At 41.8% G+C, this 27433-nt stretch overlaps 1 protein-coding gene across 1 annotated transcript; it reads right to left on the bottom strand.

Annotated features, from left to right (window-relative positions):
- Positions 1–109: 109 nt before the first annotated feature.
- Positions 110–27433, bottom strand: LOC115143921 (angiotensin-converting enzyme-like). The gene is made up of 25 exons (XM_029684391.2): positions 26985–27433; positions 18398–18565; positions 18080–18167; positions 16981–17124; positions 16599–16790; positions 16158–16255; positions 15734–15903; positions 15392–15615; positions 14932–15076; positions 14688–14786; positions 13948–14070; positions 13488–13699; positions 12409–12545; positions 11976–12134; positions 11682–11769; positions 11030–11173; positions 10638–10829; positions 10254–10351; positions 9971–10143; positions 9479–9702; positions 9036–9180; positions 8836–8934; positions 8448–8570; positions 8061–8245; positions 110–680 (listed from the first exon to the last, which is right to left on the bottom strand). The coding sequence occupies exons 1-25, from the start codon at positions 27210–27212 to the stop codon at positions 472–474; spliced, it is 3867 nt and encodes a 1288-aa protein (XP_029540251.2). The 5' UTR covers positions 27213–27433; the 3' UTR covers positions 110–471.

Below are 27433 nucleotides of genomic sequence, written 5' to 3'. Positions count from 1 at the left end.
ATTACTCATTATTACCTGCAATATTGAATTCATTAATATGTTATTGATTGTTTTGTCCATCTATTCTTGCCACACAGAACATAATTGGCCAATGAATACAGAGCAAATGGACATTTCTCTCTCTTTATTCTAGAAAGGCAAAGTATTCACTGATCAAATCAAATATTACAAAAACAATGTATACACAATTAAAGACTTTACAAACAATTACTTGAAACATTTGTTCCCCAGGCTCAGCATTTAAAATATTACAAATAAATTACAAAACTGTTAGCTTCTTTGTTCTTTGCATAGTCAAAATCATTTTGACTCCAAATGTATACAATAAATATACAGACATCAAATTTAGGCGAGAAGCAGAACAAAATAATAAATGAACCAATCAGGATGCACGGTACAAACAAACACTGATGATGACATTGCTGATGCCAGGTGAAGGGGGATCTTCCAATAAGGTTAGTAAGTGTGGACTCACTTCAGCTCCAGCTCAGATGAGGACAGATTTCTCCGTTTTGATTTCTTGTACATGTAGCCCAGGAGGATGGTGGCCACTAGAAGCACCAGACCCAGGACCAGTAGGACCCACTGGCCTGCTGCAGCTCCTGCACCGTCCAGACTCATCCCAAGGAAGTCAACTTTAACCTCTTCTGGGGCTGGGGGGGACGTTTCTGAGCTGTCACCTGGGAACACACACAGAGGTGAGTGATGCAAATCAGGTTGTGGCATCATACCCCCATCAATAGCCTTATAGCTAGAAAAGACTCACTCTTATCCTACATTACTTTTCAAGATTGCTAGTGCCGAAACTCAGAACAGCTTATCTGATGCATATTTAGAAAGGAAAGAGTATATTTTTCGTATCCTTTCCTCCATTTAAATGTTGTACAGTCAGTGGGTCTGAGAACATAGGTCTCTCAATTTTGTGCTCCCCCTCTTTTCTAACCCCATTCTATTTTCTCCTCTATCGTGTTCTCTTCCTCAGCTTTTTCCACATCCCAGTGTATTGCTCTCCAATGTTCTCTCCACCTATTGGATTTCTCTCATTTGAGTCCTGTCTCCCCTCTATCTAATCTCGAACTCCTCCTTTCAGCAGGAACTCATCAGTACATGATGGATTGGAGGGATTGATTTCATTGCTAGGCGCCTCAAACCCCTAAAAATCAATGCTTAAGGTCTGACAACAGTTGTTTCTCTGCAAAGGCATTGGTTTCAAGTTGACGTTGGAATTTTGGTAGCTCTGATGCATTGGGAAAAAAACATACTGTGCCAGTCAAAAGTTTGGACACCTACGCATTCAAGGGTTTTTCTTTATTTTCAGATGTAGAAAATAGTGAAGACATCAAAGCTACGATATAAAACATATGGAATCATGCAGTAACAAAAAAAGTGTTAAACAAATCCAAATATATTTGATTTTTGAGATTCTTCAAAGTAGCCACCCTTTGCCTTGACAGCTTTGCATACTCTTGGCATTCTCTCAACCAGCTTCATGAGGTAGTCACCTGGAATGCATTTCAAGTAACAGGTGTGCCTTCTCAAAAGTACATTTGAGGAATTTCTTTCCTTCTTAATGTGTTTGAGCCAATCAGCTGTGTTGTGACAAGGTAAAGTGGCATACAGAAGATAGCCCTATTAGGTAAAATACCAAGTCCATAATATGGCAAGAACAGCTCAAATAAACAAAGAGAAATGACAGACCATCATTACTTTAAGACATGAAGGTCAGTAAATCAGGAAAATGTCAATAACTTTGAATGTTTCTTCAAGTGCAGTCACAAAAACCATCAAGTGCTATGATGAAACTGGCTCTCATGAGGACCGCCACAGGAAAGGAAGACCCGGAGGTATCTCTGCTGCAGAGGATAAGTTCATTCGAGTTAACTGCACCTTAGATTGCAGACCAAATAAATGCTTTACAGAGTTCAAGTAGGAGACACATCTCAACATCAACTGTTAGAGGAGACTACGTGAATCAGGCATTTATGGTCGAATTGCTTGAAGGAAACCACTACTAAAGGACACCAATAAGAGGAAGAGAATTTCTTGGGCCAAGAAACACAAGCAATGGACATTAGACCGGTGAAAATCTGTCTTTGTGAGATGTGTAGAAGGGGAATGGATGATCTCCGCAGGTGTGGTTCCCACTGTGAAGCATGGAGGAGGTGGTGTGATGGTGTGGGAGTGCTTTGCTGGTGACACTGTCTGTGATTTATTTACACTTAACAAGCATGGCTACCACAGCATTCTGCAGCGATACGCCATCCCATCTGGTTTGTGCTTAGTGGGACTACCATTTGTTTTTCAACAGGACAATGACCTAACACACCTCCAGGCTGTGTAAGGGCTATTTGACCAAGAAGGACAGTGATGGTGCTGCATCAGATGACCTGGCCTCAACAATCACCCGATGTCAACCTAATTGAGATGGTTTGGGATGAGTTGGACCGCAGAGTGAAGGAAAAGCAGCCAACAAGTGTTCAGCATATGTGGGAACTCCTTCAAGACTGTTGGAATAGCATTACAGGTGAAGCTGGTAGAGAAAATGCCAAGAGTGTGCAAAGCTGTCATCAAGACAAAGGGTGGCAACTTTGAAGGATCTAAAATATATTTTGATTTGTTTAACACTTTTTTGGTTACTACATGATTCCATACAGGATGTGTTATTTCATAGTTTTGATGTCTTCAATATCATTCTACAATGTAGAAAATCATAAAAATAAAGAATGACCCCTGAAGGAGTAGGTGTGTCCAAACTGTTGACTGGTGCGGTATGTATATATATCTATTCATTATAATTCACATAATAATTCACATTTCCTGTTGCTGCAGGATAATTTTCCTTCTGTAGCAAAAAGGCTCAAATGAAGATCTTACATCTGTAATGTCAATATTGAGCTTTAGGGGTAGATTCTATCAGATCTGCACTACTTGACACCCGCATAGCATTCCTAGATGCTATTCCAAACTCCCTCCACCTACCCAAGGATTTAGGAGTAAAAAATTCAGTTAACTACCTAACTGATGATCTAAACTGAACTTTGTGTAAAACCCTAGATGCAGTCTAAAAACAAAAGCAGTTGTCATAAGAAACTAGCTCCCAGGTTTACAGAAAATTCCCGAGCCCTGAAACTAGCTCCCAGGTTTACAGAAAATTCCCGAGCCCTGAAACTAGCTCCCAGGTTTACAGAAAATTCCAGAGCCCTGAAACAAGCTTCCAGAAAATTGGAACGGAAATAGCACTCCACCAAATTGGAAGTCTTACGAATAGCTTGGAAAGACAGTAACGTGCAATATCATAAAGCCATCACTGCTTCTCGATCAGCCTACTCTTCCAACCCGATTAAGGAAAATGAAAACAATCAACATTTATTTTTGATACTGTCGCAAAGCTAACTAAAAAAGCCGCATTCAACAAGTGAGGATGGCCTTCACTTCAGCAGTGATGAATTCACACATTTCTTTGATGCAAAGATCATGATCATTAGAAAACAAATTACAGTCTCCTCTTTCAATATGCATTTTTCTCCAATCCTCAGTTGTCCTACTGGACCCTATTTGAACTCAACTACAGAAAGAGCTACTTCCTGTGCTTGGCCCTCCTATGTTGAAAATAATAAATGGCTCCCTATCCTCCGGATGTGTACCAAACTCGCTAAAAGTGGTAGTAATAAAGCCTCACCTGAAAAAGTGAAACCTTGACCCGGGTAATGTTAAAATCTATCAGCCTGTATCGAATTTCCCATTCCTCTAAACAGTTTTGACAAAGCTGTTGCTCAGCAACTCACTGCCTTCATCAAGACAAATAATGTATATGATTTCAGACTGCACTCATGAAGGTGGAAAAGGACCTCTTAATGGTGTCAGACCAAGACTCTGAGTCTGTTCTTGTGCTCCTAGGCGTTGGTGCCGTTTTTAACACCATCGATCACCACAATCTTTTTGATTGGAAACCTGGTTTAGATCTTATCTGTCGGAAAGATACACTACATGACCAAAAGTATGTGGACACCTACTAATCAAACATCTCATTCCAAAATCATGGGCATTAATATGGAGATGGTCCCCTCTTTGCTGCTATAATAGCCTCCACTCTTCTGGGAAGGCTTTCCACTAGACGTTGGAACATTATTTCGTTCTCCTGGCATCCGCCAAACCCAGATTCGCCCATCGGACTGTCGGATGGTGAAGCGTGATTCATCACTCCAGAGAACGCATTTTCACTGCTCCAGAGTCCAATGCATCAAGCTTTACACCACTCTGGCACTGCGGTGATCTTAGGTTTGTGTGCGGCTGCTCGGCCATGGAAACATATTTCACGAAGCTCCTGACAAACAGTTATTGTGATGACGTTGCTTCCAGAGGCAGTTTGGAACTCGGTATTGAGTGTTACAACCCGAGGACAGGTGAGCTGACTTGTTGGAAAGGTGGCATCATATGATGGTCACTGAGCTCTTCAGTAAGGCTATTCTACTGCCAATGTTTGTCTATGAAGATTGCATGGCTCAGGGGTGTGGCTGAAATAGCCAAATCCACTAATTGTAAGGGGTGTCCACATACTTTTGTAGATACAGTTAATTCGGAAAGAATTCAGACCCCTTCACCTTTTCCACATTTTGTTACCTTACAGCCTTATTCTAAAATTAATTAAATTGTTTTTTTCCTCATCAATGTACACCCAACACACCATAATGACATTGAATAGTATTTCAGTTTTTAAACATTTCTATAAACCTATTTTTGCTGACCCTTTACTCAGTACTTTGTTGAAGCAGATTTACAGCATCGAGACTTCTTTGGCACACCTGTATTTGGGTAGTTTCTCCCATTATTCTCTGCAGATCCTCTCAAGCTCTGTCAGGTTGGATGGGGAGCGTCGCTGCACAGCTATTTTCAGGTCTCTCCAGAAATGTTAGATCGGGTTCAGGTCCGGGCTTTGGCTGGGCCACTCAAGGACATTGAGACTTGTCCCGAAGCCACTCCTGCGTTGTCTTGGCTGTGTGCGTAGGGTCATTGTCCTGTTAGAAAGTGAACCTTTGCCCCAGTCTAAGATCTTGAGTACTCTGGAGCAGGTTTTCATCAAGGATCTCTCTTTACTTTGCCCCGTTCATCTTTGCCTCAATCCTGACTAGCCTCCCAGTCCCTGCCACCGAAAACCATCACAACAGCATGATGCTGCTACCACCATACCATAGGGATGGTTTCCTCCAGACGTGACGCTTGGCATTCAGGCCAAATGGTTCAATCATGGTTTCATAGAGAATATTGTCTCTCATGATCTGAAAGTTTTTACTGTTGATGCCTTTTGGAAACCTCCAAGTGGGCTGTCATGTGCCTTTTAATGAGGAGTGGCTTCCGTCTGACCACTCTACCATAAAGGCCTGATTGGTGGAGTGCTGCAGAGGTGGTTGTGCTTCTGGAAGGTTCTCCCATCTCCACAGAGGAACTCTGGAGCCCTGTCAGAGTGGCCATCGGGTTCTTGGTCACCACCCTGACCAAGGCCCTTCTCCCCCGATTGCTCAGTTTGGCTGGGCGGCCAGCTCTAGGAAGAGTCTTGGTAGTTCCAAACTTCTTCCATTTCAGAATGATGGAGGCCACTGTGCTCTTGGGATCTTCAATGCTGCAGACATTTTTTGGTACCCTTCCCCAGATCTGTGCCTCGACACAATCCTGTCTCGGAGCTCTACGGACAATTCATTCAACCTCATGACTTAGTTTTTGCTCTGACATGCACTGTCAACTGTGAGACCTTATACGGACAGGTGTGTGCCTTTCCAAATCATGTCCAATCAATTGAATTTACGATAGGTGAACTCCAATCAAGTTGTAGAAACATCTCAAGGATGATCTATGGAAACAGGATGCACCTGAGCTCAATTTTGAGTCTCATAGCAAAGGGTCTGAAAACGTATATAAATAAGATATCTGTTTTTCGCTTCTTCATTATGAGGTATTTTGTGTAGATTGCTCAGGATTTTTTGTTATTTAATCCATTTTAGAATAAGGCTGTTAGCGTAATCAATGGTAAGTTTTGATGTTCCTCAAGGCTCCGTTTTAGGACCGTTTTAGGACCACTAATTGTTTTCACTATATATGCTATATATGCTACCTCTTGGTGATATCATTCGGAAACACATTGTCAACTTTCACTGCTATACAGACGACATACAGCCATACATTTCGATGAAACATGATGAAGCCCAAAAATAACCTACCCTGGAAGCCTGTGTTTCAGACATAAGTGTATGGCAGCAATTGTTTTAAACGTTTAAACTCGGACAAAACAGAGACAGACCTATTTCTATGTCCAAAAAACAAAGAGACGAAAATATCAAAAATATTTCAAGAGCAGCTTTTTTCCATCTTTGTAACATTGCGAAACTCTAACTTTTTGTAAAAAAAATATGCAGAAAAGCTAATCCATGCTTTTGTCACTTCAAGATAAGCCTACTGCAATGCTCTATTCTCCGGCTACCGGGATAATGCTAATGCTAAGTACATCTGTTAGAATGTTGACTAGAACCCCCAAATTCAATCATATTACTCCAGTGCTCACCTCTCTACACTGGCTTCCTGTTAAGGCAAGGGCTGATTTCAAGGTTTTACTGCTAACCTACAAAACATTACATGAACTTGCTTCTACTTATCTGTCCGATTTGGTCCTGCCGTACATACCACGCAGGTCTCCTTATTGTTCCTAGAATTTCTAAGCTGGAGGCAGGGCTATCTCCTATAGCGCTCACATTTTATGAAATTGTCTGCCGATGCACACTCAGTCTCAACCTTTAAGTCTTATCTCTTTAGTAGGTCCTATGATTGAGTATAGTCTGGCACTGGTGGTATGGGGGCTGTGTTTTGGCCAGTTGTGGGTGGGGTTATATCCTGCCTGATTGGCCATGTCTGGGGGTGTCGTCGGATGGGACCATGATGTCCCTCGACCCCTCCCCTGTATCTATGCTGTAATAGTCTGTGTGCCGAGGGGTTAGGGTCATGCTCTCCTATCTGGTGTATTTCTCCTGTCTTATCTGATGTCCTGTGTGATAGTATGCTCCCTCTAATTCTCTCATCTCTCTCTCTCCCCTCCCGGAGGAGCTGAGCCCTAGGAACATGCCTCAAGACTACCTGGCCTGACGACTCCTGGCTGTTCCTGTCGTGCTGTCCACCTGGTCCACCTGGTCGTGCTGCTGATTCAGTTTCTGCTGTTCTGCCTGCGACTATGGAATCCTTACCTGTTCACCGGAGCTCCTACCTTATCCCAGACCCTCTCTCTCTCTCTACCTCACATGTTGTCTCAACCTTTGAATGCTCAGTTATGAAAAGCCAACTGACATTTACTCCTGAGGTGCTGACCTGTTGAATCCTCTATAACCACTGTAATTATTGTTTAACCCGGTTAGTCATCTATGAACGTTTGAACATCTTGAAGAACGATGTAGCCTTAATGGCCATGTTCTCTTCTAATCGCCAACGGCACAGCCAGAAGAGGACTGGCCACCCCTCAGAGCCTGGTTCCTCTCTAGGTTTCTTCCTGGGTTCCTGCCTTATTAGGGAGTTTTTCCGAGCCACCCTTTTTCCACATCTGCATTGCTTGGTCTTTGGGGTTTTAGGCCGGGTTTCTGTATAAGCACTTTGTGACATCTGCTCATGTAAATGCATTTGATTGATTGATAGCAGTTGTTTTGTCTGTGTCCAAGGTGAAACTACATTAGAGCTGTCAAATCCACAAGCACAATCTACACCTCGATTAGGCTGATAGAATTCCTAATTATTTTGCTTAAATTAGTTTCAATTTGAGCGTCATTATTTTTATGTAGACTACACTTTCTCGTTCTGAACTTCTAATGCAAGTGGGACGGGTGTGGCTTTGTGCAAATGATCACAAGAACACCGGCTGACCGATTTTGACAGCTCCAACGCAGTTACACCTCAGACATGATAAAACATCAGTTATGCGTGGGTGTCTGAATCCTGACACATAATGTTGTAATTAAGTGCAATTTCCCTCAATGAAGGAAGTTGAATTGTAGTTGAAGATAGCGTTTAAAGCCAGCTATCATACTCACTTGGTGGTTTCCAGTCGTATTCAGGCCAGCCTCTGACCTCATCGTTCTTGTTGTTCTCTGCTTCCAGCCAGTCAGTGAGAGGTTTGAAGTACTCTACCAGTGGCTTGGCAGACATGATGGACTTTCCAGTGATCATGGCCATCGTTTCAGGCCAGGGCTTACTGAAACCCACTTTCATCACGTCACTGCAAAACACACGGAAAGGATACAACAGATAAAACAAGTCCAAGAGTCTATCAGAATGGCTGTCTGTTTCACTATATAGTTTCACTATAGTCTCACAAATACGGTAACTTCAAAACAACGTCATTTATCACATTCAAATATTGACAGTGCTGTCCTCACGGTGATAGAATGCTACTTGTTTTGCGGGTGCACAGTACTGACCCTAGAAGTTTCCCTGCCTCTTTGGAGCGGTAGATATCACAATCGTGGAGAGGGCCGACATGCCCGGCGGCGTTACACAGAGCCTGGTGAAACTGGAACTGGATGATGAAGCTCACAAAGTACCTGATAGGAAGACACACAGTCACATGACGTTCCCACTGCATCTCACAGACAAAACCAATCTGTTTTATGAACGAATGTCACTTCATGCAATGTAGGCCTACTTGTGTTTTATGGGCAAGAAAGAGAAGTGATCAAATTGAAGTTAGGTAACTTAACGTTGAACATTTGGCTCACTATTGTTTTCAGCATGTACATTGCACCACTGATTTCATCTCCTTTCATCTCCAGTAATAAATGTGGCAGACACCATTGGCAGACACCGTACCTGACATAGGGCACATTAGCAGGGATGTGGAACTTTGCACCTGGGTCAAAGTCCTGCTCAGTGCGGGCCACAGGTGGACACAAGCCCTGGTACTTCATTCTGGAAGGGACAGACACAGTACAAAGAAACAATTCAGTCTTTCTTTTAGATAGATGAGATATGGAGGATGGAGGTTATTCACTAAAAGTACTGGTCTTTACCTCATATTCCACCATTCCTTGTTGTACTCCTCCTCAGAGATGCGTCCGTCAAACACTTTCCACCTCCACTGGTCCATCAGGTAGCCGAAGGGCAGGAAGGCTATTTTGTCCAGGGCGATGCTCATGAGGTAATTGATCGTACTCTCTATGGAAATGAACAGACACATTCACGTTTAGAGTGGCATAGCACATTCACAGTGCAATCACAGCGTATAGCTAGTTCATTTATGTTCGCCACACAGACTGCTTTAAAATATGATATTTTGTTGATGCTCTGTCTGCAGCTATGCTGTCGTCACATAACTATTTTTTTCCGGTTGGAAGAAGGTCTTGGTAGTGAATTGAAAATGTACTTTGCAAAAAAATGCTTCTTTATTTTCCTCATATTTATGACAGGGAAAAAAGCAGGGCAGAGTCCAAACGATTCATAAGTAAGAGCTCACCGGCGTTGTCCTCCACCACATCCAGTAAACCAATCTCCTTTAGATGCTTGGGAGTCGCGACAGACAGGGCCAGCACATCACCGATGGCCTCGTGGAAACCTGGATTGGCGCCTTCGCGGAAGGAGATGGGCTGGTCCTTGTACTGCAGGAAGTACTGCACATGACCCATCTCATGGTGAACGGTGATGAGGTCATCCATGGTTATCACGGTGCACTGTTTGATCCTGGAAATGAAGCATATGAACTCATCATTTGAATGGCCAAAAAAGGGCAGTCATCTTTGTTTGCCATGGGGAACGCAAACACATCTTGAAAGTTGAACGGGTTAGAATACAACGACGACGGGTGGGGGTACCTCAAGTGAAACTCACACCTGCAATCCTGTACATGTGAGTCCCGAACGCAATCACCAAGAGTTCCAAAGCTCTTTGCAAAGTTTCTGATGTTTTACTGCACTAAGAAAGCTACAGACTCTACATCCCTCCAAATTACCGGAAGTCTTTGCGGTTGTAGAAGTCCCAGGCGGAGGCATGACACACCACATTGCGTCCGTCCTTGGGTTTCTCCAGCATGGACTTGGCCCAGAACTCTGGAGGCATGGGCAGCAGCCCCAGAGAAGTGAAGAAGTTGTCTGACTCTTGGAACATCCTGGTGGCATTCCAGCCCTGTGGGGAAAGTTGAGGAAAGCCAATAAGGTTTACCTGGTCAGGTCACATGGAAACACAATAATATCCCACCGTTAAACAGAAAAACTGGTAGTGGTCAAATGTGTTACCTTGGCTATCATGGCTGGTGTGGCGTCTACTTGTGTGGCATCGGGGTAGGGAATGGCCAAGTCCATGATGCCAGACCAGGTCTGCGCCCACATGTTACCTGATAGGGCAAGAGAAACATGGCTGTGCTGTTTTATCCATAACTAAACAAATGTTAAAAGGTATTAGCTATCTTTCAACCTTGCACCCCTGACAGAGCTAAAAACAGTGGGATTTAGATTCAGAGCCAGCGCAATCCCTAGCCTGGTGGACCTGTCACAATCAATGTCATGCTCAAGGAACATCCACAAAATAAACAGCAGAATATCAATGTGCAATGGTCATACATAACAAGAGTTTTGGCCTTAGTGCTGGAATCCATGCGGGATTCTGACTCTTGGTCTCACCTAGAAGATGGGCAGGGATGGGCCCTCTCACGTTGATGTGTTTGCCCCCATACTTTTTGTAGAGAGACCTGCGCACGTAGGCATGCACGTTGAGATAGAGGGGCTCCAGCTCCTTCCACAGATGCTCCAGGTCCTCTTCGAAGGTGGGGGTCTCGTACAGGGAGCGCCAGAATGCCCCGTTATCAGAGTGTCCTATGAACAGAAGCATTAGAGGGAAGGAGCATACAGTGCCAGAATAGAACATAAGTAGATTGCGGAGGCCGACAGGGCTGCTCCCTATTGCATATTCTTTTCATATTAGTACATTAAACCCTTCCTGAACCAATTAGAAAACCTACCAACTGCCAGCCTCTGTAGAAATGTCTTTGGGTCTTTTATTTTGAAGACCTTACCATTAAGAGTGGCAGCTTTGTTGGCCAGTTGAACATATCTCTTGTAGTCCTGTCGCAGTTCTCTGCCAGAGGCGTTTCTCCAGCCCTGCCAGGCAAATAACAGCTCATTATAGTCTCTGGACTCAGCCATAATCTGCTGGAGGTCTGAAACAAGACACAAACCAGAGAAAGAGTCAAGACCAGAACTCTCGGGACTCAAACCAAGACCAGACCCAACCATTTGAGACCCAGAACAAGTGTATAAAGGCCATGATGAGATCAAGACCCAAAAATGTGAGAGAGAAAAAAACAAGACCCAGACCAACCAATTAAAAGAGTTTGTGTATCTTGACCACATGACCACAGTTAAAAAACTGAGACAAACCTCTTTGAAGTTTCATATTTGTCTGGTTTTGCAGAGTTAGTTGCCACCTCTTTTGCCAAATGTTATCTAGATAAGTTGTTATATGTATTACTATATATACTATATATATATATATATCTATATATATATATATATATACTATATATACTATATATATATATCTTGGATGTAAAACAAATATCACATGGACTAATAATACAAACCAGTTATAAAAATGGACAATAGATGGACCTGTTTTAGTGTCCTGAACCAGGCATGGGTTTCAGCAGGTGTATTGTGGGATCTTACCTGGGTCCAGTGGATGGCAAGTCCCATTAGCTCTGCACACCTGAGCCACACTGTACTTGGTCTCCATGTTCGCCAGCAGAATGTTGTACTAATAAAAAAGCAAATCAACGGCATAAGAACTTGCGACTGCCCTAAAAACATTTTATAGTCCTACGTACCTGTTAAATAGCTGAGGCATAATTTCATTAACGATTGAGGTTAATGTACTGTGTGATTTTGCCCTTGATTTTTGTCAATGAACAGGGGATCATTTCGAAGGTATTGGGTCAATAAAAGCACACAACCCATTCTTACCTCTTTCAGTTCCTCGTCGGGAAGTCCTGCTCTTTCGATGTCACTGAGTTTCTTCAGGATACGCTTCACAGAACCATCCTGGAAGTCTGTGGTGTCATACTTGCGGGCCTCTTTTCCGTAGGTCAGTGTGTGGATAGACATGTCCAAGTTCTTTTGCAGCTGGAGACAGAATACACTCACTCGTCACAACGGTCCATTGATTTGTCCAAGTGCAAGAAATGGGCCAGAAAAGCTGCAGGATGTGCAGTAGAATCTAGTGTGTTAATGCTGGGCTGGAACAAAAGCCTGCTCATCCTGTAGCTCCTCCAAACCCTGGTTCATCAATACTAAGAGCAGTTTTTGAGCTGTGGGTTAGTTGTGTGAAAGCCAATTGCCAATGTGTACAGTATGAGCGAGTGTGATGCTCCATTAAGACACCAGGCCCAACTCTTACCATGTTTTGCTTGTTCTCCTCATTGATGTCAGTGTTGTAGGCCCACGATGCTTCAGTGTAGGCATTCCAGACCCCCTCAGAAGTGCTGTTGTACTCTTCCAGGAACTTCTTAGCCTGCACCTCATCTGCAATCTTGTCTAGGTTAAGAGAAAGTTACAGGTACATTTAAACTACATGGCTATGTGACTGTGGCCTGTTTCTAACTTAAGATCTGAGGGTATAGCTTGAATTTGTATAAAGGTTCATCTTCCAGTGACATCCATGCATGATTTAAAGAGAGAAGTGAATTTGTTTGAAGAATCATTTTATTGGTTTTCAGCACGAGGTTTCAATTTAGTTTGCAACAATGAGAGTTCTAAATGTAATGTCCAAACAATGGAAACAATTACCCACCACCAGTAACACAATTATTATCATTATGTTCATTGATAATAACTATTACAACAATCACAATAATAATTGCACTGCCTACAATTTCATCAACATGTAAGTGGAATCAATCAACAACAAAAATAGATGAATCACCAACAATGAAGGGTTCATATTAGAATTATAGACAGATGGTATAGAGAGTTTGTAACACCGTTCTTAGTCAGAAAATGAAAATGGAATTTAAAAAAAGAAGAAACAAAATGAATACACAAATAAATGAATTAGAATAAATAGTTAAATAAATAAAAAATCTAACAAAACAAAAGGTTATAGATTAAGATTTTCCTTCATTTGTCCTACAATCGTATAAACTGAATTTGATATTTTCCTGTTTGAATCTTTGTACTGTGTGTATATATGTTTTTTATCTGACAAATAAAATGAATGAATCAATCAAGTGGGGAAAAAACGTTGATGCATCTGCCAAAAGTAGGAGGGGCAGACTTCTTCCAATGCAAAGTAACCATGTTGAAAAGCTCATTATAGTGCACTTGTCATCAGCTATATCATCAATAACCATATCAATCACATTTGAAAGATGATAATTTTCCTCCACCAAATTTAAAGGTTGACTTTTGGAATTCTCCATGTTTTATTTGATGGAAAAATCCTCCTCCTCCTTCGGTTAAACCTGTTTACTGGCTTACCAATATCCTCGGGGTAGCCCTCTGGTACGGGTGGAACCCAGTTAAAGTCTGGCCAGCCCAGGGTCTCATTCGTCGCTGCATTCTGTTCCTCCAGCCATGTGATGATGGGACCAAAGTATTCCATCAGGGCACTGGCGTCCATCTTGTTTGTTCCCACGGCTTCCTGGAGCACCTGTGTCCAGGGCTTTGATTCTCCGGATTTAAGGACCGTCCTATCAAATTCAACAGAGGCCACATGGGGCAACGTGTTAAGCCTCATTTACTAATGTAGCTTTGTATGGTTTAGCTTTAGCAAGTCTAGGGACAATGTTTTATGACTGATTCAGTTAGGGGGGACTACATCTTAGGGTCATTTGAGATTAAATATATTTTGTGTCTCATCTCTTAACTTGATCAGGTATCACCATTGTTTATATGGCTGTAATGAATGTTCTAAGAGAGGCAATAACAGAACACATACTCTAAAATCTTTCCCGCCTCCTTGGACTGGTAGATGTCACATGTGTGCAGGGGTCCACTCTGATTGGCTGCCTGACAAAGCTTCTTGTGGAACTGGAACTGCAGAATGAAGCTCACAAAGTATCTGCAGGAGACCAAACAACATCTTGAATCAATCAACCAAAATTGGTTTGTTCGCGTAAAACATTCGCCTGATATTGTAAGAACGCTCCCAGAACACATTTTGACTGTTTTTTTAAAGGTTCCCAAAATGTTGAATTAGGTTGTGGGAATAGTCTTATGGAATCATTGTAGGGATATCACAAAATATGAACTGTCCAGATGATTATACAATATTTATTTTGGGGTGCAAAAAAACAGTCACCTTTTCTTTAAAAGTTAACATTTTAGTGAATGTTAGGAGAACATTCCAAGGATATTTCATTTAAAACATTATATTTGTTTTGTTCAAAAAATATGTTGTTATCAAAAACATTATTTCAATGTTTTTGGGAGGCTATCACCCTAGTGTTAGATAAAACCCAAACTATAACTTCATGTGAATCTTATCTAATGTTCTGGGAATGTTTGAGGATTGATGACATTTGAGGATCGATTTTTTATTAATGAATGCGTATTCGTAATATGTATATTCCCTCAGTGGTCTTTATTCCTGAAGTGTATGTGCATAATAATCACCAATAAAAGTACCTGTATGTGGATATGAGGAAAGAAGTGAGATGGTTTGAAAGAGAATCCTACCTGATGTATGGGGTGTTTCCTGGAATGTGGTATTTGGCTCCAGCATCCATGTGCTCCTCTGTGCGTTTGGTGGGAGGACAGATACCCTGGTATTTTGTCCTTGAAAAGTGAACAAGCGAAGACAAAACAACAATGTTTTTTAAAATTAAACATATTCCCATTGTATAAAATGTACTATTATCTTGGATATAAACAATTTCCCTCCACAAACTTTGGTAATGTTAAGTCATTTCTTGGCACTTACCTGAGGTGCCACCAGTCTGCGTTGTAGCGCTCTGGGGGGGTGCGCCCACTAAACACACTCCACCTCCACTGGTCAATGAGATAGCCGAAGGGGAGAAAGGCTATCTTCTCCAGAGCCATCTTCAGCAGGTAGTTGATGTCGCTCTCTACAATGAACAAGCCAATTAAATCACACACAAAAATAATAACCACCACAATAACTAAGTAAGTAAGTAACTTACTCACTAAGTAATTAAGCAAGCAAGTCGGTAACTAACTAAATAACTACTTACTAACTCACGTACTAACTTACTTTCTTACTTAAGCTGCTACTTTCATACTACTTACTCTCTTAATTTCTTACTTACTTTACTTAGCTACTTAGTTAGTTACTTACTTGGCAACACTGTACCTACTAACTTACTAACCACCAAAAATCGAATTGTTTTATAACAGTGTGCCATAGATGTATTTTTGCGTACCGTTGTCATTGGTCACATTGGGCAATAGGCCGATGCTGGCCAGATGCTTAGGCGTGGACACAGAGAGGGACATGACATCACCAATTGCCTCATGGAAACCTGGGTTAGCCCCGCGGCGGAAGCTATAAGGCAGTTCCTTGTACTGCAAGTAGTATTCAACATGGCCCATCTCGTGGTGCACTGTGAAAAGCTGCTGCATGTTGACTGTGGTGCACTGTTTGATCCTGAATGTGAGGAAACATCACATATGAAGACATTTCATTTTCATAGCATCGGGTAACTGAAGCCTCTCTTTCCTCGACTCCGGAGTTCATTTCCATAACCCCATTTCCACTTGCTCACCTGAAGTCCTTTCTATTGTAGAAGTCCCAGGCAGATGCGTGGCACACCACCTCCCGATTCTCTGGCTTCTCCAACATAGACTTGTCCCAGAACTCTTGGGGCATTTTGATGAGGCCCAGGGAGGTGAAGAACTCCTCAGCCACCCGGAACATATGAGTAGCATTCCAGTTCTAGGAGGAGGAAATCATTGTATTTCAGGTATATACAGCCAAGCTTAACAGACTTTCAGTGGATGAATTTTGAGTTGGTACAAATGATTTCAACTAGGCTAGACAAGAGTTTGGGATTTTATTTTTAACAAACACAGTGAGTTTTCGTTATTGTTTTTGGATATATTGCCATTTCTTAACTTTAAACTATTTCCCAACCAGTGATCTACATGTAAACTGAGCTGATAACCATTTTTCCAATTTCACCAGCTTACTTGGGCCATCATTTCATCTGTCACGTCCACATTGGGTTTGCCGGGGAAGGGGATCATCATGCCATAGATGTTGTTCCAGGTTTGTGCCCACATGTTTCCTGAAGAAATGAAGCACAGAGGCTTAATACATCTACTGGCAGAGCCTCACTATTCACAAACACTGTGAGCAATGGGCTATAGGTAGCATCTGATGTTTCCTGACTACGTGACTTGAACAGGAAACCGCAGGGCCTGTTCTAACCTACATTATGTGTCTGATAGTAACGTCTATAAGCACGGCCCAGGTCAGGGCTAAGTGGTCAGGAAAAACTCAGGGCACCACCTTAAGTTAATGCTAAACTTTGATGGAGTGAGATTAAGTTGACAAAACAGCTGATAAATGAGTGATTGAACATTTTGCATGGGCTATAAGTTCAAAAAGAAATGCAAAGGTAAACTCACCTAGCAGATGAGCAGGGATAGGTCCTTTAAGATTGATGTATTTCGGGCCGTAGTGGTTGTAGAGCTTGCGGCGCACAAAGGCGTGAAGATTCTGGTAAAGCGGCTGTATCTGTTTGTAAATAGCCTCCAGGTCACTCTCGAAAGTCGGTGACTCGTACCACGAGCGCCAGTATTCTCCTGTGTCATCAAAACCTAGAGAGACAGCACAACCACATGTTTATGAACAATGACCTTTCACTCCTTGTCCATCTCTCCTCTGTCTCCCTCACTACAACCATGGACCAAACTTACAATGCCTATGAAATATGCTAGAAATAGTGACATTCACAATGACACCGTTGTGGGGTTTAACCATATGTAAGGTCAACGTGATATTTTGTACCATCAGCTTTATAGGCCTTGTTGCTAAGCTCCACAAACTTTGGATACTCTGCCTTGAGTGGCACACCCGATGCATTGTGCCAACCCTCCCAAGCGTACAGCAGTGTCTTGTAGCTCCGTGAGTTGGCCATGATCTCTGTCAGCTCTGTGGAGGCAAAGTCAAAGAGACCCTCAGTTACAGAACACAGAAACTCCCTACACAGGGGACTTCTGGATTTCCAAACGGCGCCAACGGAAAGAGAACAATGGTAGTTTTAACTTTTCTTAAACAATGAGGTGTAGAAGTGTTTAGATGACTTCATGCTCTCCTCTCAGTGGGAGAGGTGCCTAAAATACACATTTGCGAGATTAGCCTTAAGTTATGATGATGCGACGGAGGCAGATAGTGGCCTAAAAAAAACGTATATATTTTACAGGTTGGGTACAGGAAGTGAAGGTGAGTTTGGTAATCCAACGGCTGGCGTTGTTTTGGGATGAGGGACCCTGGACCACCCAATGTTAACTTTAGTAGATTGTACAATGAGGAATCATCTGGGGGAAGTGGACTCTAATTTTAGAGTGTAAACACATGAACCGAAACCATTTCCATGACCTAGGGTACCGAGTTTAGGAAACCCTGAACTAAGGTGTCAAAATGTACACCGTGTAGTAGGCCTGTCAGAACATTTTGTATTTTGTTGATGTTTGATTTCCATCCATTACACTGCATGACATTAGGAAATGACTGACAGTAAGTTCAAAAATGATTGTGTGGGCGTATTACTGAATCACTAATGTTTTTTTGCCCAACACGATAGTTCACATTAGTTTTTTGGGGGGGCACAGCTCACAAACCACAGGCCAGGGTTTAAACCAACATCTAGGTAATTGGGAATGACTGATGAAGTCAGCGTGCTCTGCACCGTAGTAATGACCAGTACTTGGCCATTTCAATGTTCCTAAAGAGCTTAAACCACATCCTCCAGAGACCTCTTCAAAGTAATTGCCCTCATCCTTTTCCTAACTTGTTATTCCGTCCTCCCTTAACGTTCCCTCATTTATTTTTACAATAAGCATAATATTGCAATTATAACTGTAATTACACGAAGACACCCACTCACCTGGCTCAAGAGACCAGCATTCATCTGGCTTTGGACACACTTTGGCAGTAGAGTATATTTCAGACATCTTGCTTAGTATGACGTTGTACTGGGTAAATAATAAGGAGATTGTGAAAAGACAAAATGGCTCTCTGAATCCATTCAGACCTTGCTGATGCTCTCCTACAACAGCTGAACTAAACATATTATGTTTTATAACATCTGCTACAGACATGTTGACATTTCACTATCACATGGATACACAACATCTAATTCTGAGTCTGACTCAAAGCTTGTAATAGCGCTCCTCTAAAAAGATGTCAACAATATGAGACTGACCTCATGTCTTTCTCCTGCAGGTAAGTTAGCCGCTCCCAGAACGTTGATCTTCTTGATACGCCTCTGCAGAGTATCATTAAAGGTGGCGACTAGCACATCAGAGAAGGTTTCTTTGGCCTTCTTCCCCCAGGCTTCTGTGAAGGCCTGCTTTAACCCATCAGATTCCACCTGTAACCACAGACAGGTTTTGGGGTTACTATAGTGTAGCAGCCCAACGGCCCTCACGTCACAGCATCCTGTATCTTGAGTAGTCACGGTCCAAGTCAGAAGTAGAACGCACAGGTACCATTGACATCCAATCATTTGGGAAATTGATGATGCTGTATATTCTGTTCAGAAAACTATGAATAGCCATTACAAAACTACTTCCCAGAATCAAGGAATCCACTAACTGTACAGTCTCCCTTTCTATATCATGGCCACTCACACAATCATTTTCCTACTATATTTGTCTTATTCCCTACTTCTGGTCTAGTGTCGTAAGACTGATTGCATTGCACTAAATCCCAAGCAAAGGCCCACAGCATATTGAATATTCATGGGGATCATGACAGTTAGCTGTGGGCCAGAAGGCCCTCTTTGTGACAACAGTCAGAGCTCAGGGGTTGAGTGGGAGTACAAAGACTAGAGAACCCTGGCCGGCCGGATCAAAAAGTTCCTTATGCATCTTATTAAGGAGTGGAGACGACTACTTAACTAGGAAAGCGGCAGAATCACTCAGTTCAAGGACAACACACAGACATTATACTGCTCTCTTGCTCTTACTACGTAGGCAGTACATAAACTCATAATATGAGACGTGAGACCTGTCCTTGACATCGTCCTGGAAGGTCACTTTAGAGTAGAATACGGTCAATTCAACATTGTGCTGTGCTGTATGATAATGCTGATACACGAGGGATGCTGGAAGACAGGGCCACTCAACGCATCACACACATACCATGTTATCCTGTCCATTATGACACTGACGGAAGCAATTGAATACAATTGCGTCGAAGGGGTTGAGAGGCTTCAGCCCAAACCGCCTCAGTTCACCTTAGTGACTGCTTCTGACAGTTGACGTGTTTTACCTGCCAAGAACTAGACTATTACAAACAGATTAGATGGTGTTGCTTTGTTATCGGGTTAAGAGTGTTTTCACAGTAGAGTTGAACGCCTCACCGGCGACACAAGGTGTACTGTGTGATAACAAAAGACAGATGACACACGGCCAACAGGGAGAATGATAACCTCAAGATGACACACAGTCACACACCCATGTGTGATACAATGTGGACTCAGTGTGAATATGCCACAAGCTACAGTCGTTTTGGGTTTCCCTATACTGTAGTATCATGTTTGGGGAACACACAAAGCAACTCCTTTTCCTCCTGGGTGTTTGATCCTAGACTGGGTAGACTGGTCCATTGTAAACTGTCCCTTTGTGTACTCTTGTGCACTCTCCATAAATGTTCATTTAACCCATTTGGGTACTGTTGTTTTTGCCGCGCTGTTAGAAACTCGAATTGAAAACCTACTAGTTCCCCAGCCGCCTTTCTTGTTTGTGATTTCCTACAGGGAATGTTCGGCGCACTCTGTCTACGTCCACTGCATTAGGGGTTGAAGATTCTCCAACAGGACCTCCAGTCCATTAGTTGTGTTATTTGTATCTTAACCACAGAAGCATAGAGTCACTGTCAGGAGGACACTGGGGGCTGTCTGTCACAGCCCAGGACATAGACATCCTGTCAGGGCTGACAAGACAGTAGCTTCTGTTACGTGATGTTTTCATTGAGGTCCAGCTTATCCACTGTGTCTCTACCGCCACTGATTAACAGCTGGGCTGGACGGAAAACTGGTACCAGAGTTGAGGCATTAACTCTGACCTCTCTCTCACTCTCTCCCTCTCTTAAACTTGGTTTTGCTGCCACAAACATTCAATTATATCATCAGATTGAGCTCTCCTCTCTTTTTCAATAGGATAATAAAGATAAGGTGAAAAGTTATTGACTTACCCCCCCCTCTCTCTTGCTCTTTCTCTGTATATTTCTCCCTCTCCCCCTTTCTCTCTCTCTCAAGGCTGTTGAATGTGTTCACTCACTTATGAAAGATTGACTGTAATTCAGTAAGGTATAGTGTCATTAACCAAAGGGCCCAAGGTTCACTCTTGTAAAGCTCACCAAGATAAAGTTCATTTGTAAAAAGGGGAATGGGGAGGGAAAGATATCCTACAACGAGTTAGTCAAATGTTCCAATTAGAACGTTGGAATTCTGAAAAACTAGGAATCTCAGTCAAATTCAAAATGGTACTCTCAGTGTTTGGCTAAATAAAGTACTGTGCTTCTTCGCTTCATATTATTTCAGATTTTCTGAGGAGAACGAATGTTTCATTCAGTTGTGCTCTGTGAAGTTAAGTGAAAGAAGACGCTTTGAAAACACAACTCCATGGATTTGGACCTGCTTCGACAGCCCTGGGTGCACACGCATCATGTACTTTTTGGATAGTTGATATTCCATCCGCATTTCAAAGTAACTGAGGCCCACAACCAGTGGTGCTCGTTGAGCATTGCATTTTTTTTTAGAGCTTACTTGATATTACTGACCTGACTGCTGTTTGATCCTTTGCTCTCCTCGGCCCGAGCTCATTTGAACTGAGATTAAATAACTTGACTGCAAGGTTATCATAGGTGTGTGTGTGTGTGTGTGTGTGTGTGTGTGTGTGTGTGTGTGTGTGTGTGTGTGTGTGTGTGTGTGTGTGTGTGTGTGTGTGTGTGTGTGTGTGTGTACATAGAGTTGCAAGGGGAATACATCTAGTCTAATTCAATTGCTTACCATGCTTTACCATGGTACAGTTTAACAGCACGTTTCTGCTATTTTTGCCTAATCCACTACGACAGGACTGAGACAAAGATTAACTCAGGCCCAGCCCAAGTTGAATAGAATGTTGGTGTTAACTTTACAGTACATCCCCACCAGTCAATAGGCCTTTCTCTCGCGTGATGGTGGGTCATGCTAATCCATTGTCACAGCCTGCGGGGAGGAGACTCGGAGAGAGACCAGGAAGGCTACCCTGCCAGATCTTATAGAACACCAAAACCCCTGATTCCCTTTGATCCAATATTTGATGTGTGGGGAATAATAGCGTTCATAACTGGCAGAGACGCTCGATGCCTGGTGCGCGTGTGTGTGTATGTGCGCACATGTGTGTGTGTGCACTTGCATGCATGCGTGTTTGTGCATGTGTGTGTCTATGTGTGTGTGTTTGTTTCTCTCTCAGAGCGACAGATTACTGCCTCACACCTCCGCAGTTTCATTGATCCTTCCCAACTGCCTGGATGGCTTTACTTTTTCTAATTTTTCACAGTCTCTAGCTAACACTGTTCCCCAGCCCATTCGGTTATGCAAATGTCTCCTGATAGCATATGGTGAGACGGGAGGAGCAGTAAAAGAGAAGCAGGCGGCACTAGCATGCAAATGTCTCATTACTCCACTCTGAAAAGTCCCATTTAAACCGCACTACAGAGTCTTTAATTGTTTGTACTAGGAAGTCCATGTTATGCATCAACCTGTGAAATTGCATTTTCCTCAAATACCAGTACAATGCTTGGAAAATAATCAGGCATTTTAACTTATAGGCATCTAACAAAACAACAACCCTCATTCTACCCTCTCCACACACACCCCACACCCCTCGGGCTTCATTCAAGACTCGGAGACGCTCAAACCACATGTGTGTGGGTTCTTTTGATGATTTCCGAAAACATACAAGCTGAGTTGGCAGAAATGGGAGGAACTGAGCATATCATTTTGGATGAGGATGAATAGGGTTGGTTGTAAAGCCATGCGGGGCTCAACCCAACAAACATCCCTCTATGGGTGCTGTTGTCATACAAGGAACCAGTCTAGCCCTGACAAACACAACTGAGTAAGACTTTACAGTACCCACCTCCTTGTTTATGCATTCATACAGCCTTTATAACAGCTGTGCGACATTTATAAAGCCTTTATAAAAGCAGTGCAACATTCATAAAGCCTTTATAACAGCTGTGCAACATTCACAAAGCCTTTATAACAGCTGTGCAACATTCACAAAGCCTTTATAACAGCTGTGCAACACTCATAAAGCCTTTATAACAGCTGTGCAACATTCACAAAGCCTTTATAACAGCTGTGCAACACTCATAAAGCCTTTATAACAGCTGTGCAACATTCACAAAGCCTTTATAACAGCTGTGCAACATTCACAAAGCCTTTTATAACAAAGCCTTTATAACAGCTGTGCAACATTCATAAAGCCTTTATAACAGCTGTGCAACATTCATAAAGCCTTTATAACAGCTGTGCAACATTCATAAAGCCTTTATAACAGCTGTGCAACATTCACAAAGCCTTTATAACAGCTGTGCAACATTCACAAAGCCTTTATAACAGCTGTGCAACATTCACAAAGCCTTTATAACAGCTGTGTGACATTCATAAAGCCTTTATAACAGCTGTGCAACATTCACAAAGCCTTTATAACAGCTGTGGAACATTCAAAAGCTGTGCAACATTCATAAAGCCTTTATAACAGCTGTGTGACATTCATAAAGCCTTTATAACAGCTGTGCAACATTCATAAAGCCTTTATAACAGCTGTGCAACATTCATAAAGCCTTTAAAACCTTTGCAAACAGCCTTTATGTGCAACATTCACAAAGCCTTTATAACAGCTGTGCAACATTCACAAAGCCTTTATAACAGCTGTGCAACATTCACAAAGCCTTTATAACAGCTGTGCAACATTCACAAAGCCTTTATAACAGCTGTGCAACATTCATAAAGCCTTTATAACAGCTGTGCAACATTCATAAAGCCTTTATAACAGCTGTGCAACATTCACAAAGCCTTTATAACAGCTGTATTCACAAAGCTTTATAACAGCTGTGCAACATTCACAAAGCCTTTATAACAGCTGTGCAACATTAACAAAGCCTTTATTGTGCAACACATTCACAAAGCCTTTATAACAGCTGTGCAACATTCACAAAGCCTTTATAACAGCTGTGCAACATTCACAAAGCCTTTATAACAGCTGTGCAACATTCATAAAGCCTTTAAAACAGCTGTGCAACATTCATAAAGCCTTTAAAACAGATGTGCAACAATCACAAAGCCTTTATAACAGCTGTGCAACATTCATAAAGCCTTTATAACAGCTGTGCAACATTCATAAAGCCTTTATAAAAGCAACATTCATAAAGCCTTTATAACAGCTGTGCAACATTCACAAAGCCTTTATAACAGCTGTGCAACATTCACAAAGCCTTTATAACAGCTGCAACATTCATAAAGCCTTTTAAAACAACATTCATAAAGCCTTTATAACAGATGTGCAACATTCACAAAGCCTTTATAACAGCCATTTAAAGCCTTTATAACAGCTGTGCAACAATCACAAAGCCTTTATAACATTCAACATTCATAAAGCCTTTATAACAGCTGTGCAACATTCATAAAGCCTTTATAAAGCCTTTATAACAGCTGTGCAACATTAACAAAGCCTTTATTGCAACATTCACAAAGCCTTTTTATAACAGCTGTGCAACATTCATAAAGCCTTTAAAACAGATGTGCAACAATCACAAAGCCTTTATAACAGCTGTGCAACATTCACAAAGCCTTTAAAACAGCTGTGCAACATTCATAAAGCCTTTAAAACAGATGTGCAACAATCACAAAGCCTTTATAACAGCTGTGCAACATTCATAAAGCCTTTAAAACAGATGTGCAACAATCACAAAGCCTTTATAACAGCTGTGCAACATTCATAAAGCCTTTATAACAGCTGTGCAACATTCACTTTTTATAACAGCTGTGCAAAAGCCTTTATAACAGCTGTGCAACATTAACAAAGCCTTTATAACAGCTGTGCAACATTCACAAAGCCTTTATAACAGCTGTGCAACATTCACAAAGCCTTTATAACAGCTAAAGCCTTTATAACAGCTGTGCAACATTCATAAAGCCTTTATAACAGCTGTGAAACATTCACAAAGCCTTTATAACAGTGCAACATTCACAAAGCCTTTAAAACAGCTGTGCACAAAGCCTTTATAACAGCTGTGCAACATTCACAAAGCCTTTATAACAGCTGTGCAACATTCACAAAGCCTTTATAACATTAAAGCCTTTATAACAGCTGTGCGATATTCATAAAGCCTTTATAACAGCTGTGTGACACAAAGCCTTTATAACAGCTGCAACATTCATAAAGCCTTTATAACAGCTGTGCAACATTCACAAAGCCTTTATAACAGCTGTGCAACATTCACAAAGCCTTTATAACAGCTGTGCAACATTAACAAAGCCTTTATAACAGCTGTGCAACATTCACAAAGCCTTTATAACAGCTGTGCAACATTCACAAAGCCTTTATAACAGCTGTGCAACATTCACAAAGCCTTTATAACAGCTGTGCAACAATCACAAAGCCTTTATAACAGCTGTGCAACACATAAAGCCTTTATAACAGCTGAAACATTCATAAAGCTTTATAACAGCTGTGCAACATTCACAAAGCCTTTATAACAGCTGTGCAACATTCACAAAGCCTTTATAACATTACAACATTCATAAAGCCTTTATAACAGCTGTGCAACATTAACAAAGCCTTTATAACAGCTGTGCAACATTCACAAAGCCTTTATAACATTGCAACATTCACAAAGCCTTTAAAACAGCTGTGCAACATTCTTTATAAAGCCTTTATAACAGCAACTCACAAAGCCTTTATAACAGCTGTGCAACATTCACAAAGCCTTTATAACAGCTGTGCAACATTCATAAAGCCTTTATAACAGCTGTGCAACATTCATAAAGCCTTTATAACAGCTGTGCGATATTCATAAAGCCTTTATAACAGCTGTGTGACATTCATAAAGCCTTTATAACAGCTGTGCAACATTCATAAAGCCTTTATAACAGCTGTGCAACATTCACAAAGCCTTTATAACAGCTGTGCAACATTCACAAAGCCTTTATAACAGCTTTACAACATTCATAAAGCCTTTATAACAGCTGTGCAACATTAACAAAGCCTTTATAACAGCTGTGCAACATTCACAAAGCCTTTATAACAGCTGTGCAACATTCACAAAGCCTTTAAAACAGCTGTGCAACATTCTTTATAAAGCAACATTTACAAAGGCTTTATAACAGCTGTGCAACATTCACAAAGCCTTTATAACATGCAACATTCACAAAGCCTTTATAACAGCTGTGCAACATTCACAAAGCCTTTATAACAGCTGTGCAACATTCATAAAGCCTTAATTCATAAAGCCTTTAACAGCTGTGCAAACAGCTTTATAACAGCTGTGCAACATTCATAAAGCCTTTATAACAGCTGTGCAACATTCATAAAGCCTTTATAACAGCTGTGCAACATTCATAAAGCCCTTTATAACAGCAAAGCCTTTATAACAGCTGTGCAACATTCATAAAGCCTTTATAACAGCTGTGCAAAGCCTTTATAACAGCTGTCACAAAGCCTTTATAACAGCTGTGCAACATTCATAAAGCCTTTAAAACAGCTGTGCAACATTCACAAAGCCTTTAAAACCTTTATCACAAAGCCTTTATAACAGCTGTGCAACATTCATAAAGCCTTTATAACAGCTGTGCAACATTCATAAAGCCTTTATAACAGCTGTGCAACATTCACAAAGCCTTTATAACAGCTGTGCAACATTCACAAAGCCTTTATAACAGCTGTGCAACATTCATAAAGCCTTTAAAACAGATGTGCAACAATCACAAAGCCTTTATAACAGCTGTGCAACATTCATAAAGCCTTTATAACAGCTGTGCAACATTCATAAAGCCTTTATAACATTGCAACACAAAGCCTTTATAACAGCTGTGCAACATTCACAAAGCCTTTATAACAGCTGTGCAACATTCACAAAGCCTTTATAACAGCTGCAACATTCACAAAGCCTTTATAACATTCATAAAACAGCTGTGCAACATTCAAAGCCTTTATAACAGCTGTGCAACATTCATAAAGCCTTTATAACAGCTGTGCAACATTCACAAAGCCTTTATGCAACATTCACAAAGCCTTTATAACAGCTGTGCAACATTCATAAAGCCTTTATAACAGCTGTGCAACATTCATAAAGCCTTTATAACAGCTGTGCAACATTCATAAAGCCTTTATAACAGCTGTGCAACATTCACAAAGCCTTTATAACAGCTGTGCAACATTCAACATTCATAAAGCCTTTATAACAGCTGTGCAACATTCACAAAGCCTTTATAACAGCTGTGCAACATTCACAAAGCCTTTATAACAGCTGTGCAACATTCATAAAGCCTTTATAACAGCTGTGCAACATTCACAAAGCCTTTATAACAGCTGTGCAACATTCACAATGCCTTTATGAATGTATGCATAAGAGGGCTACAGTAAAGTGCTACCCACATCTCTAACTGGTACATAATGGTTCGCACTGGACTGAAGAGGCTAACGACTAACTAATCCAACAACAGTCAACCTTTCATTGAAACACCTCTGTGTGCTGTGTGCAGAGTGGGTAAGGGGGGCCGGGGGGAGGAGTCCTACCTTTTTGTTGGAGTTGTGGGCCGTAATGTTGGTCTGGTATGTCCAGCTGGCCTCTTGGTTTTGGTAGGTGACAAGCTCGGCGGTGGTATTGTAGGCAGTGACAAAGCTTTCAGCCCCGACCTCTGAGGCAGGGTAGTCCTCTGGCACCCACTCGGGTGGCAGGACAAATTGACAGAGTCCCAAGAGTGGCAGTACCAGCACCACCGCTGCCCAAAGCATTCTGGCCATTCTGGCCCTAGAGTAGTCTCTCCAATCAGAGGATAGTAAAGTCAAGAAAATAAAGTGGAGGAGGAGGGAGGAGAAGCTGCCTAAAAATGAACTTGTTGCAGTGAGAGGAGAGTAGAGGAACACCTTCACTGGTTTTCTCTCATCCCAGTCTCCCTCCTGCTTCTCTTCTCCTACTGCCACTGTCTTTTCCTCCAATGCTGAGCCGCCACAGCCAGCTCCTT

The sequence above is a fragment of the Oncorhynchus nerka genome, linkage group LG16 (genome assembly GCF_034236695.1).
Source record: "Oncorhynchus nerka isolate Pitt River linkage group LG16, Oner_Uvic_2.0, whole genome shotgun sequence".
NCBI lineage: Eukaryota > Metazoa > Chordata > Actinopteri > Salmoniformes > Salmonidae > Oncorhynchus > Oncorhynchus nerka.
Note: the sequence above shows the minus strand (reverse complement) of the source record. Positions and strands in the feature narration are given on the sequence as shown.

Excerpts from the sequence above, each read along its gene's own strand:
- LOC115143921 (XM_029684391.2), bottom strand. The coding sequence starts at position 27,212 with ATGGCCAGAATGCTTTGGGCAGCGGTGGTGCTGGTACTGCCACTCTTG. Across the intron at positions 17,125-18,079 it reads ATGCTGGTCTCTTGAGCCAG|AGCTGACAGAGATCATGGCC; the intron begins GTGAGTGGGTGT and ends TTGCCTCCACAG. Across the intron at positions 8,571-8,835 it reads GCTAATGTGCCCTATGTCAG|GTACTTTGTGAGCTTCATCA; the intron begins GTACGGTGTCTG and ends TCTTCCTATCAG.